The sequence below is a fragment of the Jaculus jaculus genome, chromosome 1, assembly GCF_020740685.1.
Source record: "Jaculus jaculus isolate mJacJac1 chromosome 1, mJacJac1.mat.Y.cur, whole genome shotgun sequence".
NCBI classification, from domain to species: domain Eukaryota; kingdom Metazoa; phylum Chordata; class Mammalia; order Rodentia; family Dipodidae; genus Jaculus; species Jaculus jaculus.
The window spans coordinates 169,643,277-169,658,437 of NC_059102.1; the positions used below are offsets into that span (position 1 = coordinate 169,643,277).

The following is a 15,161-nucleotide window of genomic DNA, read 5'->3' on the forward strand; positions in this document are numbered from 1 at the left end:
GAATTTGAAGGTTGGCATAGTGCCAAGAAGACTTCTCAGCCACACCACTAATAATCTGAGATAATCCAGCTATCTGGACTTGCTCAGGATGTGTTAGTATCACGAACCAGAATGTGATAAGGGATAATATTACCCTGTAAATTAAAATATAATATTTATCCACTTTAGCACTGCGTGATACGATTTGGAGAGTCATAGGGTTACAACTGGAACTTTTGATTTTAACTTCCCTGGGTACCCAAGAGCAGAGCTAATGTACCAAGACACACTCTAATTATCCCGAATAATTAATAATACCAAGATTCCATTAATCAAGATACTTGATCATTGTGTCTGAAAATATCATATTAAATAATTGGTCTAACAGGAGTGGAATAAACATAAAAAATAAAGTCTCATGAAAGAATGTTCTCTTATAGACATAACAAGTAAGTTTAACACCTTTCAGTTGAGTAATGATGAGACAACTTCATTTTCCTCACAGATGGTGATTTGTGCACTTGACAGTGGAATGAAAATCAAAGGTGTAATAACTTGTACCACTTATTAAAAATTGCAAGCATCACAGATATATAAATGTATGCACATATGCTCATATACTTACTTGGCCACTATGTGCTTCTGAAATCAAAACTAGACTAGAGTGTGGATTTGTCTCCTCTTGAACACTTCTCTCTGAAGGGAGAGAAACCCTCTAATGGAACACTCAGCACGGTGACACTGAGCTTCCCGGCATGTTGCAAACAGGGTCATCTCCAAGCCCCTTTGAGCTGTGCTCCAAAGGATGCCATCTATACATCAGGACCATTAGGGCTCGGCACAGTAACACCTCACAAAGTAGGCCGCCCAGGTTTCATTCCTTTCTTCAGAGGGAACAGCCTCCAGTGTCCATGAGCCAATGAGAATCCTGAGCTTCATCCTTGACGTGGAGCTGGCATGTGTCTGTCCGATGGAAGCAGAGGTATATCAGCAAGTTGCTGCTGCTAACTTCTATGTTTCCTGGAAGAAGTCCACTCACAGTGGTGTTCCAGGAGAGGAGACAGGCAAACTTTGAAGCAACTCCAAGATAGCAAATAAAAAGACACACCAGAGTTTCTGGTGGAGGAGAGGTAAGGTGTGGGGGGATGTTCTTTATGGATACCTCCATTGCTGCACAGTCAATAGCTGGCTGTGCAGAACAGCATACGGAATGGTCAAGAATATGTTTTCATACTTGCACAGATTGATGTTTTCAAGGTCATAAGGGTCTTTAATATTCCAACAAACTGCCTTTGTCTATTTTACAGTCGATGTAACTTGAAAGGCAACTGGTGGTTTTAGGAGAACTGTCGAAATTCCTGTTTTAACAACTGATTTATTTCCCGTCTTTTACTTTGCCCCAGGCTTGCTGGTGGTGGAGCTTCAGTGGCTGGGAAAAGCTGCACCATGTACAGAGTCACGGTTGTTGTCCTTCTCTGGGCCGTGGCAACATGCTCTGAAACAGAAAATCTTCCTGAAGCGATTAGTGAAGCCGGATTTAAAAAATGCAATGATGCTTTAAAACTGCCCATTTTGGAGGTTCTCCCTGGAGGAGGCTGGGATAATCTGCGGAATATAGACATGGGGAGGGTGTTGGAGTTGACATATACCAACTGTAGGACCACAGAGGATGGACAGTACATCATCCCTGATGAAGTCTTTACCATTCCTCAGAAACAGACCAACCTGGAGATGAACTCAGAGATCCTAGAATCCTGGGTGAATTACCAGAGCACCACTTCATTTTCCATTAACATGGATCTCTCCCTGTATTCCAAAGTCAATGGCAAGTTCTCCCCTGAGTTTCAAAGGATGAAGACCATTCAAGTGAAGGACCAAGCTGTCACTAGCAGAGTTCAGGTAAGAAACCTGTTGTACATAGTCAAAACCAGCCCAGCATCAGAACTCAGCCTGGGATTTAAGAAGGAGCTCATAGAAATCTGCAGCCACCTGGAGAACAACAATGTAAGGATGGCAAACTACCTGGCAGAACTCCTGGTCCTCAACTATGGCACTCACGTCATCACCAGTTTGGATGCGGGAGCTGTGCTTGTTCAGGAGGATTACATCAGGTCCTCATTCTTTAAGGACAGCAAGAGCAGCCACGCCTCTGTGACTGCATCTGCAGGGGTTACCTTCTCTACGGTAGTTAACTTTCAGCTTGATCAGGACTACAAATCTCAGAATGACTTGACCAAGAGCTACCTTGCAAACAGAACCAACTCCAGGGTACAGAGCATTGGTGGGGTTCCTTTCTACCCAGGCATCACCTTTCAAGTCTGGCAGGAAGGCATTACCAACCACCTAGTAGCAATAGATCGTGTTGGCTTGCCCCTGCATTTCTTCATCAAGCCTGACAAGCTTCCTGGTGTGCCAAGCCCCTTGGTGGAGAAGCTGTCTAAGACAGTGGAATCTGCTGTGAGACAATATTACAACTTTAACACCTACCCTGGCTGCACAAATGTCGACTCCCCCAACTTCAACTTTCAAGCCAATACAGATGATGGCTCTTGCGATGGGAAAACAAACAATTTCACTTTTGGAGGCGTTTATCAGGAATGCACACAGCTCTCAGAGAGTGACGTTGACCTCTGCCAAAACTTGGAGCAGAAGAATCTGCTCACTGGTAATCTCTCCTGCCCCTCTGGCTACTCCCCAGTCCATCTACTGACTCAGAACCACGAGGAGGGTTTCAATCGCCTGGAATGTAAAAAGAAGTGCACCCTCAAAATCTTCTGTAAGACAGTGTGTAAAGATGTGTTCCGGGTAGCAAAGGCTGAATTTAGGGCTTTTTGGTGTGTGCCTAATGGCTCAGTATCTGAAAACTCAGGACTTCTTTTTGGGGGTGTCTTCAGCTCCAAGAGCGTCAACCCCGTGACAAATGCACAGTCCTGCCCAGCTGGCTACATTCCACTGAGCCTTTTTGAGAGCCTCAAGGTGTGTGCTTCTTTGGACTATGAACTGGGGTACAAGTTTTCTGTCCCCTTTGGTGGTTTCTTCAGCTGCTCTGTGGGGAACCCCTTGGTGAAATCTGCTATATCTGGGGACTTAGGGCAACCAGCTCTACAAAAGTGTCCAGGGGGCTTCAGCCAACAGCTAGCCCTTATCAGTGATGGATGCCAAGTGTCCTACTGTGTCAAGTCTGGCATTTTTACAAGAGGGTCCCTGCACCCTGTCAGGCTCCCTCCTTATACCCAGCCACCCCTCATGAGTCAGGCTGCTAATGATGCTGATATGGTGACCAACAGTGAGAGTGTCAGATCCTGGGTTAAGGACCCTGAGACCCACCAGTGGAAGCTGGTAGAGTCGGTGGAGGTGAGCAGAAGTGGTGGGTTGCGAGGGTCAGCTGTGGGAGCCATAATTGGGGCTATCATGGCAATGGGAGTTGTTATTGCCTTGGCCTTTTATGCCACCCAGAAGTACAAGAAGGTCCTCCAGCAGAGGACGAATTTCAGTGTACAGTCTGCAAGAGGGGGAAACAACTGCGGCCGAGAGCAGGATCCAAGTCCAGCTTAATTCTGTCCCAGGGAAAGTTTCTGTCATTTCTAATCACAGCGTCAAACATGTCTTCCATTCCTTTCTTCTCTCCTGTCTTTCTGAGTATAGAAGTGTCAACCGTGACACATAGTGGGCTGTGTAACTTTGTGCCTTCTTATTTAGAGCTCTTCGCCAGTAATTTAAAGGAGCTGATGAACAAGGTGTGCGTGTGTGTGTGTGTGTGTGTGTGTGTGTGTGTGCATGTGCGTGTGTGTGATGTGGGAGAGTGGGAGAATTTACATCTTTCAGCAAAAGCCATCCCAAAGACAGAGACATAACAGGTATGTGTATTCCTGCATTTTTCCACTACTTGTTTTCATTTGAATATTTATGTGTGAAAAGAGAGGGGGGAGATGTAGACATTTGGATTTAGAAACTACTTTTGGTCCGAGATCAACAAGGTTTCCATTTGTTAATGGCCACAATCAAAGCTTGTACTCACAGTAGACCCTCCTTCTAAGAGCTGGAATGTAGGAAGGAGAATCATCATTTCCTGTTGAGATGCAAAGAAGCAACTAGCAGAATTTGAACTCTGCCCTCATGAATGTCCAGCAGGACACTGACTGTAACCTCTTCCCTAAATCTAAGTTCTGGTGCTGTGTGTGTGGGTGCTGGGACCTGCTATATCACAGCTAACCAACCATGGCTCTCTGCATAATGACTCTCCTCTGTGAGTTCTGGAATGATTACTGAGTCAGAAAAGCCAAGCACAGCCAACGAGTCTCAGAACTTTAATGCATTAGCCACACATGGCAACAAAAGTTCTTCATTGATTTATATTTCTAATAACAAACTGAATGTAAATGTTGCATTAAATATGTGCTCAAAAACAACCCATCTGACTGGTCATTTGTATGAAATCAGAATGTTAGTTTCCAAGTCATTGTATGTTCAGATCCTGATCCTGGCTGTGAGGCTGGTGGGCTCTGCCGAGCTCTAGTTTCCTGCTTCTGGGGTCTGTGGACAGAACAGTCCTATATTCTGAGGAAGGATTTGTGAAATCTCAGAAAGTGAGTTTGTTGAGAAAGAAGCTTCTACATGTGCTTTACTTTATTTATTTGTCATGAGAATATAGACTGAATATAGAAAAAATGTTTCCATGAATGTGCCAAGATACCTGAATTTATACACACATATATATGTTAGAAGTACCTGTTACTACTTCTTATTCTTGTGGTCTCATCAGTGTTGGGATAATTAATGCTAAACCTTTATTTGAAAGAGCAGACTATAAATAATTAAAACATATACTATACTGTAGTCAGGTGAAGGGACCTTTAGCAAACTAAAATTAATAGTTTTAAAGATGACCTTGCTCTCACAAGTTCACATACTCATTTCTCTTTCCCTGTGTTCTCTTTCAAGAGAACAAGTCAAACCAGGTTAAATATATGGGTTAGAAACAAAGAGGAACTATGTTAAAACTAGAGAAAAGGGAGTTTCCCGTTACCGGGTGGAAGGGTTTGAGATTGCTCACAGGCTGGAGGAAGTAACTCAAGTGCCTCTCATAGGTGCACCAGCCTCCAAGAGGCAGAAAGCTTTCAGTAACAATTTGGGGTGTTCATTTGTAATTTTTTGTTCAGCACATACACCTCAAGAGCACTAGGTGGCGATGTCCTCTCTCAGAGCAACAACAAAGACTTCAAAATAGCAGTTACAAACAGAACCACTTAGAAGAGAACATTCATCTGTCCCTGCCCAGAAACACCAAACACCAGTGACCTTAGACAAGCAACGGGGACAGTTCCTTTCTTGTGCCATATGGGTCTTTCCTCAGTCCCCTCGTGCGCACAACAGTGCAATCCCAGGATAAATAGTTTTGACCACACACAACACAGAGAGAAGTCTGAATTTTGCAAAAAGGGGAGGGGAATGAAAACAGAAGGGCTCATAGGACCACATATAAGCTGCAAAGCACTTTAGGCGACGCGCACCTCACAAGGCATGTCTCCAGTCCCACTTCCATCCCTGGAGTATGAGGGAGAACCAGGCTGCTGGTGCTAACACCGCGAAAGGAAACACAAGAGGTTCCCTGCATGGGCCCAGGACAGCGGAGCAGGGCTTCTTGTGGGAAACGTCCTTCTTGAAAGCAGCTGGTGCCCAGGACTCCATCCTATTGAAATTGAGTCTGTACCTTTTTGGTCTGGTACAAAGGAAGGAGGGAGGGAAGGGATTGTGTTTACAGGGGCGGGGGAGGAGCTTTCTGTGGTGGGCGAGTATTGGGGCTTTACGGGTGTAGAAGGGACTCTGGCCACTGGCCCCGTGTTCAGTGCTCCTGGGTACTAGAACTATCCTGGTGATCAAAATGACCTGGGCCCATACAGATATGATTCAGTTCACATGAACTCTACACAAGAAGTTAGCATGTGCACTGGGTCAGTGTGAGCATCAGGCCTCGCCAAGAGTCAAAGCTAGGACTCCCAGGAGGCATAACGTTGCAAGACAGGGCAGACTAACCTTAAACAAACAAGCTGATGAGGAAGGAACCTCAGACTCGTCAATCACAGGCCATGTCAGGAGACCAGTCTCCATGGGGAACCTAGGATGAGGAACTGAGTCCAAGTGTCCAGATTTCTAGCTAGCTCTGTGCTGCTTTTTCTATCTGGACACAGACTCAGTTCCTTATTCTAACACCAGCCTTCTGATGGCTTTGGGCCGGTTACTTCTGCCTCTCAGTCTGTTTCCCCATCTCTAAAACAAGGTCTGCTGAGGGCTTCTCCAGTGTCTGGGTGACACCTGGGCCACAATTCTGCAGTTCAGTCATAGCAATGTGCTTCGCCTCACAGCTATGACATTTTCATACATGCATATCTGTACATTGACCATGTCCAACCACACTTCTTTCACCCCAAATCCCTTCCCCCTGAACTTTCACAGTACATACAAGTCTCTTTCTATCTCTCCTCATCTTTATGATTTTCCATCTCAAGTGCCCGCTATCCCATCCTGGACTGTACAAGGTTTGCTTGTTGGCCCCCGCTAATGAGTGAGAACATGTAGCTCTTCTCTCCATGTCTCTCTGGTTTCATTCAACACAATGCTGTCCAGTTCTATTCATGTCACTGTGAATGAAGGGCTCATTCTCCTAATGTCTGAGCGGTATCCCATTGTGTAAGTACACCACATTTCCTTCTCAGTAGTGACTTATTAACAAACAGTTATGCCTGTGTAATTTACATGTCACCCTCCATTACACTTAAAAGGCAGGGCTAGATAGTTACCACAGACTCCATTCCATTGCAAAGCCTGACGTACTTACAGGAAATATTCGTCCACCTCATTCTGAAGGAGGCCTAGGGTGAATTCTTTGACAAAACTACTATAACATCATTAAGCCAAATGGCCCTGCAAATACAATAGTTTCCTCAGAGAGATGCATGCCTTTGTTAGGATATTAATACAAATATTAAAACATTCCTTCCGAGTTTATGGCCTCTTATAATGTCAAGGAAGGCAGGCTTTTCAGATCGTCTCAGATGTTCTTTTACCTATCCTGGCAGACATGAGCCACAGAACCATCGGGGACTTTCCAGCAAACGCAGAAAGGCTGACAGTTGATCTCCATTGGGCTCCTACCTGCACTATGTGCAACACTCCATGGGCGTCTGAAGTCAGTCCTGTGAGCACCTTTATCTACTACTTAGAGGTAGAAGCCATTTCTTTTGCTGAAGTGGAGGTAAAAGCTTAGGGAAACTCCAGAACATGTCACGCCTCATATCACTATAGCACTAAGATGTTATTTAATTTCTGTTCTAAAACCTCTGCTTCATGTCCTTATTTGTCAAAACAGGAGTTGAAGTATGTGCAGGACTATGTGAAACATAACAAAATCTAGGAACTAAATAAACCACAACACAGCCCATACACTTTTTTTTTTGCGTGTGTGTGTGTGTGTGTGTGTGTGTGTGTGTATTCACTATGTAGTCTCAGAATGATCTCAAACTCACGGCAGTCCTCCTACTTCTGCCTTCTGAGTGTTGGGACTAAAGCCATGTGCCATCACCCTTGGCTCTATACACTTTTTAAAAAAATAGTAAAGCCTTTAATATTTATTTTATTTTTATTTATTAATTTGAGAGGGAGAGATAGAGGGAAAGAAAGGGCGTACCAGGGCCTCTAACAACTGCAAACAAACTCCAGACACATGCACTACCTTGTGCATCTGGCTTATGTGGGCCCTGGGGAATTGAACCTGAGTCTTTAGGTTTCAGAGGCAAGCACCTTAACTGCTAGGTCATCTCTCCAGCCTCCACACACTTTTTGAAAGGTATTTTCAAAAATGTATTCATATATAGGTTTTATCGTTACATTTGCATACTTACATATAAATTGTATGCTGATCGCATCACTCGCCATTATCCTCTTATTCTCCTGTCTCAGTCCCACGCCTGATGATCCCTTTGTCTTCTCAACCAGTTAACCTTCTAATTTTGTGACTTTCTTTCTTTTTCAAATTTTGGTGAGCAAATAAGGTTAATTAGGGTTGTTTACGGGAACATGAAAAATTTACAGGATACATGGGCAACTTACCAATGGTTGTGACACTAAAGAAATTCCTACCCCAGCAAATACAAAGGACAATTGGATTCTCAAGGAGGCATGGGGCCACATGAGCCCAGTCCCCACCCATGCCAGAATATTGACAAGTTCAATCTTGTGTGGTCACCACAGTTGCTGAGAGTTCAAGGGTGTGATGGCCATGTTTTACCTGGGAGGGCTAAGCATTCAATAGTTTCTTATTCTAAGCACTTTGAGCAGTTATGAATGACTGCTGTATTCACTGGTTCTGTTTCTGCAAAAGGAAGCCTCTCTGACCAAAGCTGAGAATAGCACTAATCTACAAGCATAAACTGTAAAAATTTAGAATGAAATTTGACAGGTACATCATGTCCATTTAGCAAAATAAAAGCAGTAGCCTCTCTACTAGGGCCTGTGACCTCCCAAGCCATAGGCTTCTGATTCGGTTCATAGGATCAGGTCTGAAGTTCCTGTAGTACAGAAGGCCTTATGTGTAGTTGGTGAGCAGCTCCTACACACCTACATAACACTCAGCCCCAACTTTTTCTTGTGTATGCATATGCACATGCACATGTGCCTGTGTATGCATCATATGTAGTCTAGTGTTTGTTTGTGGTCTGTGTGTATTGTGAGTGTGCAGGTGTATATACTTAATGTGCACACACGTGAAGATCAGAGGATAACTTAGGGTGTCCTCCTCTGTCACTCTTGCAGTATTTCCTTGAGACTAAGTCTCTCACTGAACCTGACCCTACTGTTTTTATTCAGACTGGCTGACCAACAAGCCCTGGTGATTCTGTGATCTCTCCTCCCCATAAGACTGGGATTGCAAATGTTTATGGCCATCCCAGCTGTTTACATGGGTATTGGAAAAGCAAACTCAGGCCCTCTGAGAGCCTCAAGCTTACTGGACAGTAAGTGCTCTTATCTGCTGAGCCATCTCATGACCCTTCTCCCCACAGCTCAGATTCTTAATCTCATATTTAAGTTACTTAATAAAAAGAAAGAAAACGAAGAGACCAAAGGAATATTTTATTGCTTCTAACTCATACATTGCTATGATGGAACCATGATGGAAACTAGTTGTTTTGTTTCTACCATGACCTACTGTCCATGGCTATTTCAGGTGGAAAGAGAAATGGTAGCAATTTTTACTTGGTTTCTGCTGAAAGCCCAGCTGAAGATCCAGTGGTAAGGGAAGAAATGTTTGCATGTTAGCTTGTTTCCATCTATTACACAATACTAAAATGAGTATATGAAATCTGCCCAGAGTTAACCCAGAGATACCCAATGTTACTCAATTACTTCTTTTGCTCAAGTTTTCCTCAAAGAAGAAAGCCTTATTACTAGAAAAATGTTAGGACTGAGAAATGAAGATGCAAAAAATTCCTATTGTGTGATAAGCTCTTCATGCTAAAGTCTGGTTTTCAGTGGAAGGAAAAATGTAAGATTCGCTTTTTACACTAGGCTAAAGTCATTCTGAAGCCCAAATGCATGTGGGGAGAAAAAAGGGGTTTGTTCTAACTGCACAAGCCTTGCAAAGCTGAATATGGAAGGTAGGTGAAGAGGAATGAGCAGATCAGAGGGTTCATGCTATCTTAGTGCTTACAATTTAATGTCACATTGGCTACTTTCAAGCTGGATCCTGCAATTGAAACCTGACCAATAAAAGATGCCCAATCAGTATTCATATAATGAATTGATGGAACAAAATTCCAATATATGGTCTGGAGAACTGCACAGAGAATGATGCCAAGGCAACCTCAGAATGGAGTGAAAATCAAAAGCATGACTGTTGGGTAATCAAGTGCTCTGACAGAAGTCTGTCTTGTTTGTTTTGGGAGATCTAGTAGGTCTCTCTGATCAACAGCTCATTGTGGTTGTAGACCATATCCTGGTATAGGGAATTACAGGCCAGTGCCAAGGGAAAAGAAAAGAGAAAAAGCCAGAGAAGAAAGAGAACCAGGAGAAATTTGCGGTTAGGTTTTGCTTCACTCTCTCCAGGGCCCTGCAATTCAGGTGCTCCCTCTGAGGTTTGATTGAGGGTTCCACCTTTTAGTCTGATTTTCTGGATATAGGATGGTCCCAGTTCAATTTGGGTTCAGATTTTGTGTCCACCCCTTTCCCCTTCCCCCAATCTCTGCCCTCCCTATTGTCCAAGCCTCAAGATACTATTCAGTTATGTCAGCAACTTGGGCTGATCCAGGTTAGGAACTGCAGATGAGTGAGATCATGTGATGGCTGTCCTCTGTGATGTGTGCGTTCACTTAAAATAATCTGTTCCAAGTTCAACCATTTTTCTAAAAAATTCAATGTGTCATTTTTTTCTTACTACTGAGTAGAATCCCATTGTGTAGATATGCCACATCTTGGTTATCCATTTATCCAATGACAGGCATCTTGGTTGATTCCAATCTTTAGCTATTAGGAATTGAGCAGCTATAAACATGGTTGAGCAAATATTTCCTAACTGAGATGTGGAGCTTTTAGGGTAAATGCCCAGTAAGGGAATAACAAGATCTACTGGTAACTCTATATTCATCCTTTTCAGGAGTCTCCAAATTGATTTCCACAGTGGTTGTACCAGCTTGAATTCCTACCAACAATGAATGAGGGTTCCCATTTCTCCACATCCTTGCCAACATTTGTTTTCATTTGATTTTTTAATGTTTGCTATCTTTACTGGGTAAAGGTAGGATCTCATAGTTGTTTTAATTTTCATTTCCTTAATTGTTAGGGATGTTGAAAATTTTCTTAAGTGTGTGTTAGCCATTTGTAATCTTTCCTCTGAGAACTCCCTATTTTTCTCTGCCCCACTTTTGAAGTGGGTTGTTTGATTTTTTTTTATTGTTTAGTTTTTTGAGTTCTTTATAGATTCTAGATATTAAGCTTCTGTTAGTGGTATAGCTTGTAAAGATTCTCTCCCATTTAGTGGGTAATCTATTGGCTCTGCTTATGGTATGTTTGTCTGTGCAAAAGCTTTTTAGCTTCATGAGATCCCACTGGTTGAGTGTTTATTTAACTTCCTTGGCTGCTGGGATTTTGTTCAGGAAGTCTTTTCCCAGTCCTACATCATGGAGAGTGCTTCCTATTTTTAGTTGCAGTGGTTGAAGAGTTTCGGGTCTTATATTGAGGTCTTTAATCCATTTGCACTTGATTTTGGTAAGACATTACTGATGAAGACATGGATCATGGAGAGACCTGGTTGGAATTCAGAGGAGAGTCAGTCCTCAGATAATTAGCCCATCTAGTGCTGGAAGGTGCTACATGAGCTACCAGAGGAAAGTGGCCAACATCTGTCTAACATCATGTCTAAGTGACTTGGAAGCAAACAACTTGATGTGATGCTCACACAAGTGCAATAGTGGCACACAGGCATGGTGGGTAACCAATAGCTCTTGGATGGCTAACATATCAGCTCAGTGGAAAGGAAACCATATCTGGAACTGGGAAACAAGTCAGAATCATATCCAGATAATGATTCTGCTTTCCATTGTGAAGCTCCCACTAACCTCAGACTATAAAAGTGTCTAAACCCTTTTAGGCTCTTTAAATGAATAATGGTTATCCCATTTAACTGGTGATGACTTCACTCTCTATTAGAGAATCTGCTTCTTTTTTTCAGATGGGAACTGGACTTGAGGAGATAAATGATCCAGTGCACTCCACCCTGGTCCCAGCTGAAACCACAGAGGACTTGGGGAAATGAGCAAGAATGCTGCTCTCTTAGTTAAGCTGGTATCAGCACAAGGGTGATGGAGAAAGATCCTGAGGACACTCAACACACACCAAACCAGACAGCTAGATGCTCCCAAGAATCCATCACTGAAGTAGACTTAAAATGCTCCCAGCATGGCTCAGGGAATGTTGTGGAAGAGGGGGCAGAAAGGTTGTTAGAGCCACAAGTTGGGACATTTTTTCCAGAGACATTGTCTCTTCCCCATAACTGACTGCTGCCCTCATAATGCCTGACTCACAATCCCCATGGGGTTGACATGCACCCCAATGAGAAGGGCCTTTTCAGAAAAGTAGCAGGGAAGAGGATGGTACCAACATGTGATGTTTACATATAAAATATGTACATATCTAATAATAAAAAATCAACAAAAGCATGACTGACTAGTGATGTCTGCATTGATGTAGAATAACAGACTGGCATCCAAGATGAAATCTTCAGCCACATTAAACTTGTATTTTTTTTAAATATTCTTTTGTTCATTATCTATTTATTTATTTGAGAGCGACAGACACAGAGAGAAAGACAGATAGAGGGAGAGAGAGAATGGGCGCGCCAGAGCTTCCAGCCTCTGCAAACGAACTCCAGACACGTGCGCCCCCTTGTGCATCTGGCTAACGTGGGACCTGGGGAACCTAGCCTCGAACTGGGGTCCTTAGGCTTCACAGGCAAGCGCTTAACTGCTAAGCCATCTCTCCAGCCCAAAACTTGTATTTTTTTTTTAACAGAGTAATAGTATTCTTTTAAATCACAGATAGCGTCTACTTTTTGCCCAAACTAGATTTTCTGAGGGAAAAGAAGAAGGTAATAGGTGAAAGGATGAAAGGGATGGGGAGTGTGAGAAAGAATGAACTTGTGAAAGATCAATACTCTACAAGAGGAATATAATGGCTTGGTCTGCTAAATTTTGGCCTAATTTTTTGTGGCAATAGGTAGAGTTTTCCATTGGCCCTTTTTAGCTCTTTTTTGTTGTCAGCAGCAAACAGTCTTGTTGGGAAGAACTGCCTTTGAGGGGGAATGGATTGGCAAAACAAGTCCCAGAACACCAGTTTAGGAATCAACTGTCTAGAAAAGAAAATAGTGTTATTGTGCTTGCTGACACCTCCTCCATTTGGGGGGTATTTTTTGGAGGGGGGCAGTTTCACTCTAGTACAGCATGGCCTTGAACTCACTCTGATCCTCCTACCTCAACCTCCCTAAGAGCTGGGATTAAAAGTATGTGCCACCATACCCACCTTCTTCCACTGTGTAGAACAAAGTTTACCTCTGAGTCTGAAAAGTCGTATTTCTCCAGTCTATTTAGTAATGCTTTGCATGTTCAGGCTGGCTTCCTATATTCTGAATGTAAGAAGTGGGATGATCCTGGCCAATGCAACCACCTCAGACTGCTGGTGAGATCAGCTGTGAGAAACACTGAATGGGTTCCAAGACACACATAGAGAACCACAGGATGAATCGTGACTTAGCTTCTCATGACATGGTGTCAGAAGTTTGGCACATGTTCAAAATGAGAAAGAAAGCACATGTGTGACTTCCCTCTTGCTCCCTGTAGGAAGAAGTGAGACTTACCAGAGAGGCATAACTTTTGTGGAAGAATTACCTTGTTTTGTTAGCAAAGTTTAGTGTGACCCCAGGTCCTATTTCCCCAGGCTGACCATCTGAGACTATAGGTGTTTGCACATATTTGGACAAAAGATAAAGCAGAGGAAATTGTTTGGGGCAGGGAGTTAAACAGTAAAGTATGGGTGAGACATACTGGTCAGACCCCTACCCCTGCTTCCTTATACCTGCTCAATTATATCAACTCATCCTCTTCCTGGCATTCAAATTTAAGTTGTGCCCAGTTGTGCCATAGTTCACACTTTTTTCATTGCTTGCCATGAACTGAAAAGAATTTACTTAATCACAGAAATCAGAGTTCTTAGGCTTTTAACCACTCCTGGCATATGAAAATCCCCCAAATAATTCATTTCTTTTTCTTTTTTACAACCAAACATTTCAATGTTATATTTAATACAAATTAACTAAAAATTCAGAAGAGATATTATCAGATGAATTTTTTAAATTTACTTTTTAGAAGTTTAATATATGAACATACTGTAATTTGATCATGCTCCAGTCCTACTATTCTCATCTGTCCCCTTGCCCCTGTTCTGCCTCATTCTTTTTTGTCCTCCTCCCTCCTTCACATAAAAAATCAGTGGGCTCAGGACTGTGCGGGTCTTGTGGGGGTACTGGTGACCACTGTAGGGTCATGAATGCACCATAGGTTCATTTCAGGAGGCCTATGTCACAAGTAACTCCTTATCACCTGCTAGCTTTTGCATTCCTTCCACCCCCTTGTTGCCCAAGCCTTGGAGGGTGTGATAGATAACTTAGTGTTTTCTTGCCAGCCTTTTATTTTCTGCTTTGATGCGTTTTGAGTTTTCTCAGCATCTACCACTATCTCGTACAAAAGGTCTTTCAGTGACAGAAATACTCATATTCATTTTACCACTTCCCTTGTCATGCTCCCTCCCTGAGCCCCGGTAGGAGTGATGACTCACCCTGTGCTACTGGCTTTTATTCCTTAAAGGATATAAATTAAGCATCAAGTTAAGGTAGATTGGATTGGTTACTTGGAATGTATGTGGTGGCTTCTGATAGGTTGATGATTTGATATCCTTAGGGGTGTAAATTAGGCATCAAGTGGGGACAGACTGAATTGGTGACTTTGAATATACTTGAGGGGCTTCTGACAGGCTGATGAGTTAAGACAGAGGATTGGTTACTTTGTATAGGCCAGGGGAGGGAGCATTAATCAGGGTTTTTGACTTTCTGGAAGTCAGGGCATTTTGGATTTAAGTTTCTAAACTTTGCTGTCTGGACACATTATATAATCTCTGTGCTCCTTGGTTCAGCCAGGCCATACAGATATGTGTTTATTATTCTTGGACCTGTAACCCTATCTTTCTAAAAAATGGGTCTCTCTTATCTCTCTATCAATTTATGCCTCTTCAACTTCACAATCAACATAAAACATCAAAATATATAAACATATATATGCATGCACACATACTGCTTGGCCACTGTGTGCTACTGATAAATCAAAATCTAGATGATAATGTGACTTTTGTCTTCTTTTGAACATTTCTCTTTGAAGGGAACAGCAGCCCCCACCCTCTCACGGAACATTAATAACAGTGCACACTGACTGAGCCTCCCAGCAGATTACAACCAGGGTTTTCTTTAAGTCCCTTAACCTCTGCCTCAACCAGGACCATTGGGGCTTGGAACAGTAAGAACTCATAAGACACCCATCTGAGGTTTCACTTCTTCCCCCTCCCCTCTGTGAGGGAACTTACTCCTCCCA

General features: G+C 42.9%; 1 protein-coding gene across 1 annotated transcript; it reads left to right on the forward strand.

Annotated features, from left to right (window-relative positions):
* Positions 1–1,425: 1,425 nt before the first annotated feature.
* Positions 1,426–3,534, forward strand: LOC101594129 (macrophage-expressed gene 1 protein-like). Its single transcript, XM_004667585.2, has one exon. It carries the CDS (start codon positions 1,426–1,428, stop codon positions 3,532–3,534), a length of 2,109 nt encoding a protein of 702 aa, XP_004667642.2.
* The last annotated feature ends 11,627 nt before the right edge of the window (positions 3,535–15,161 follow it).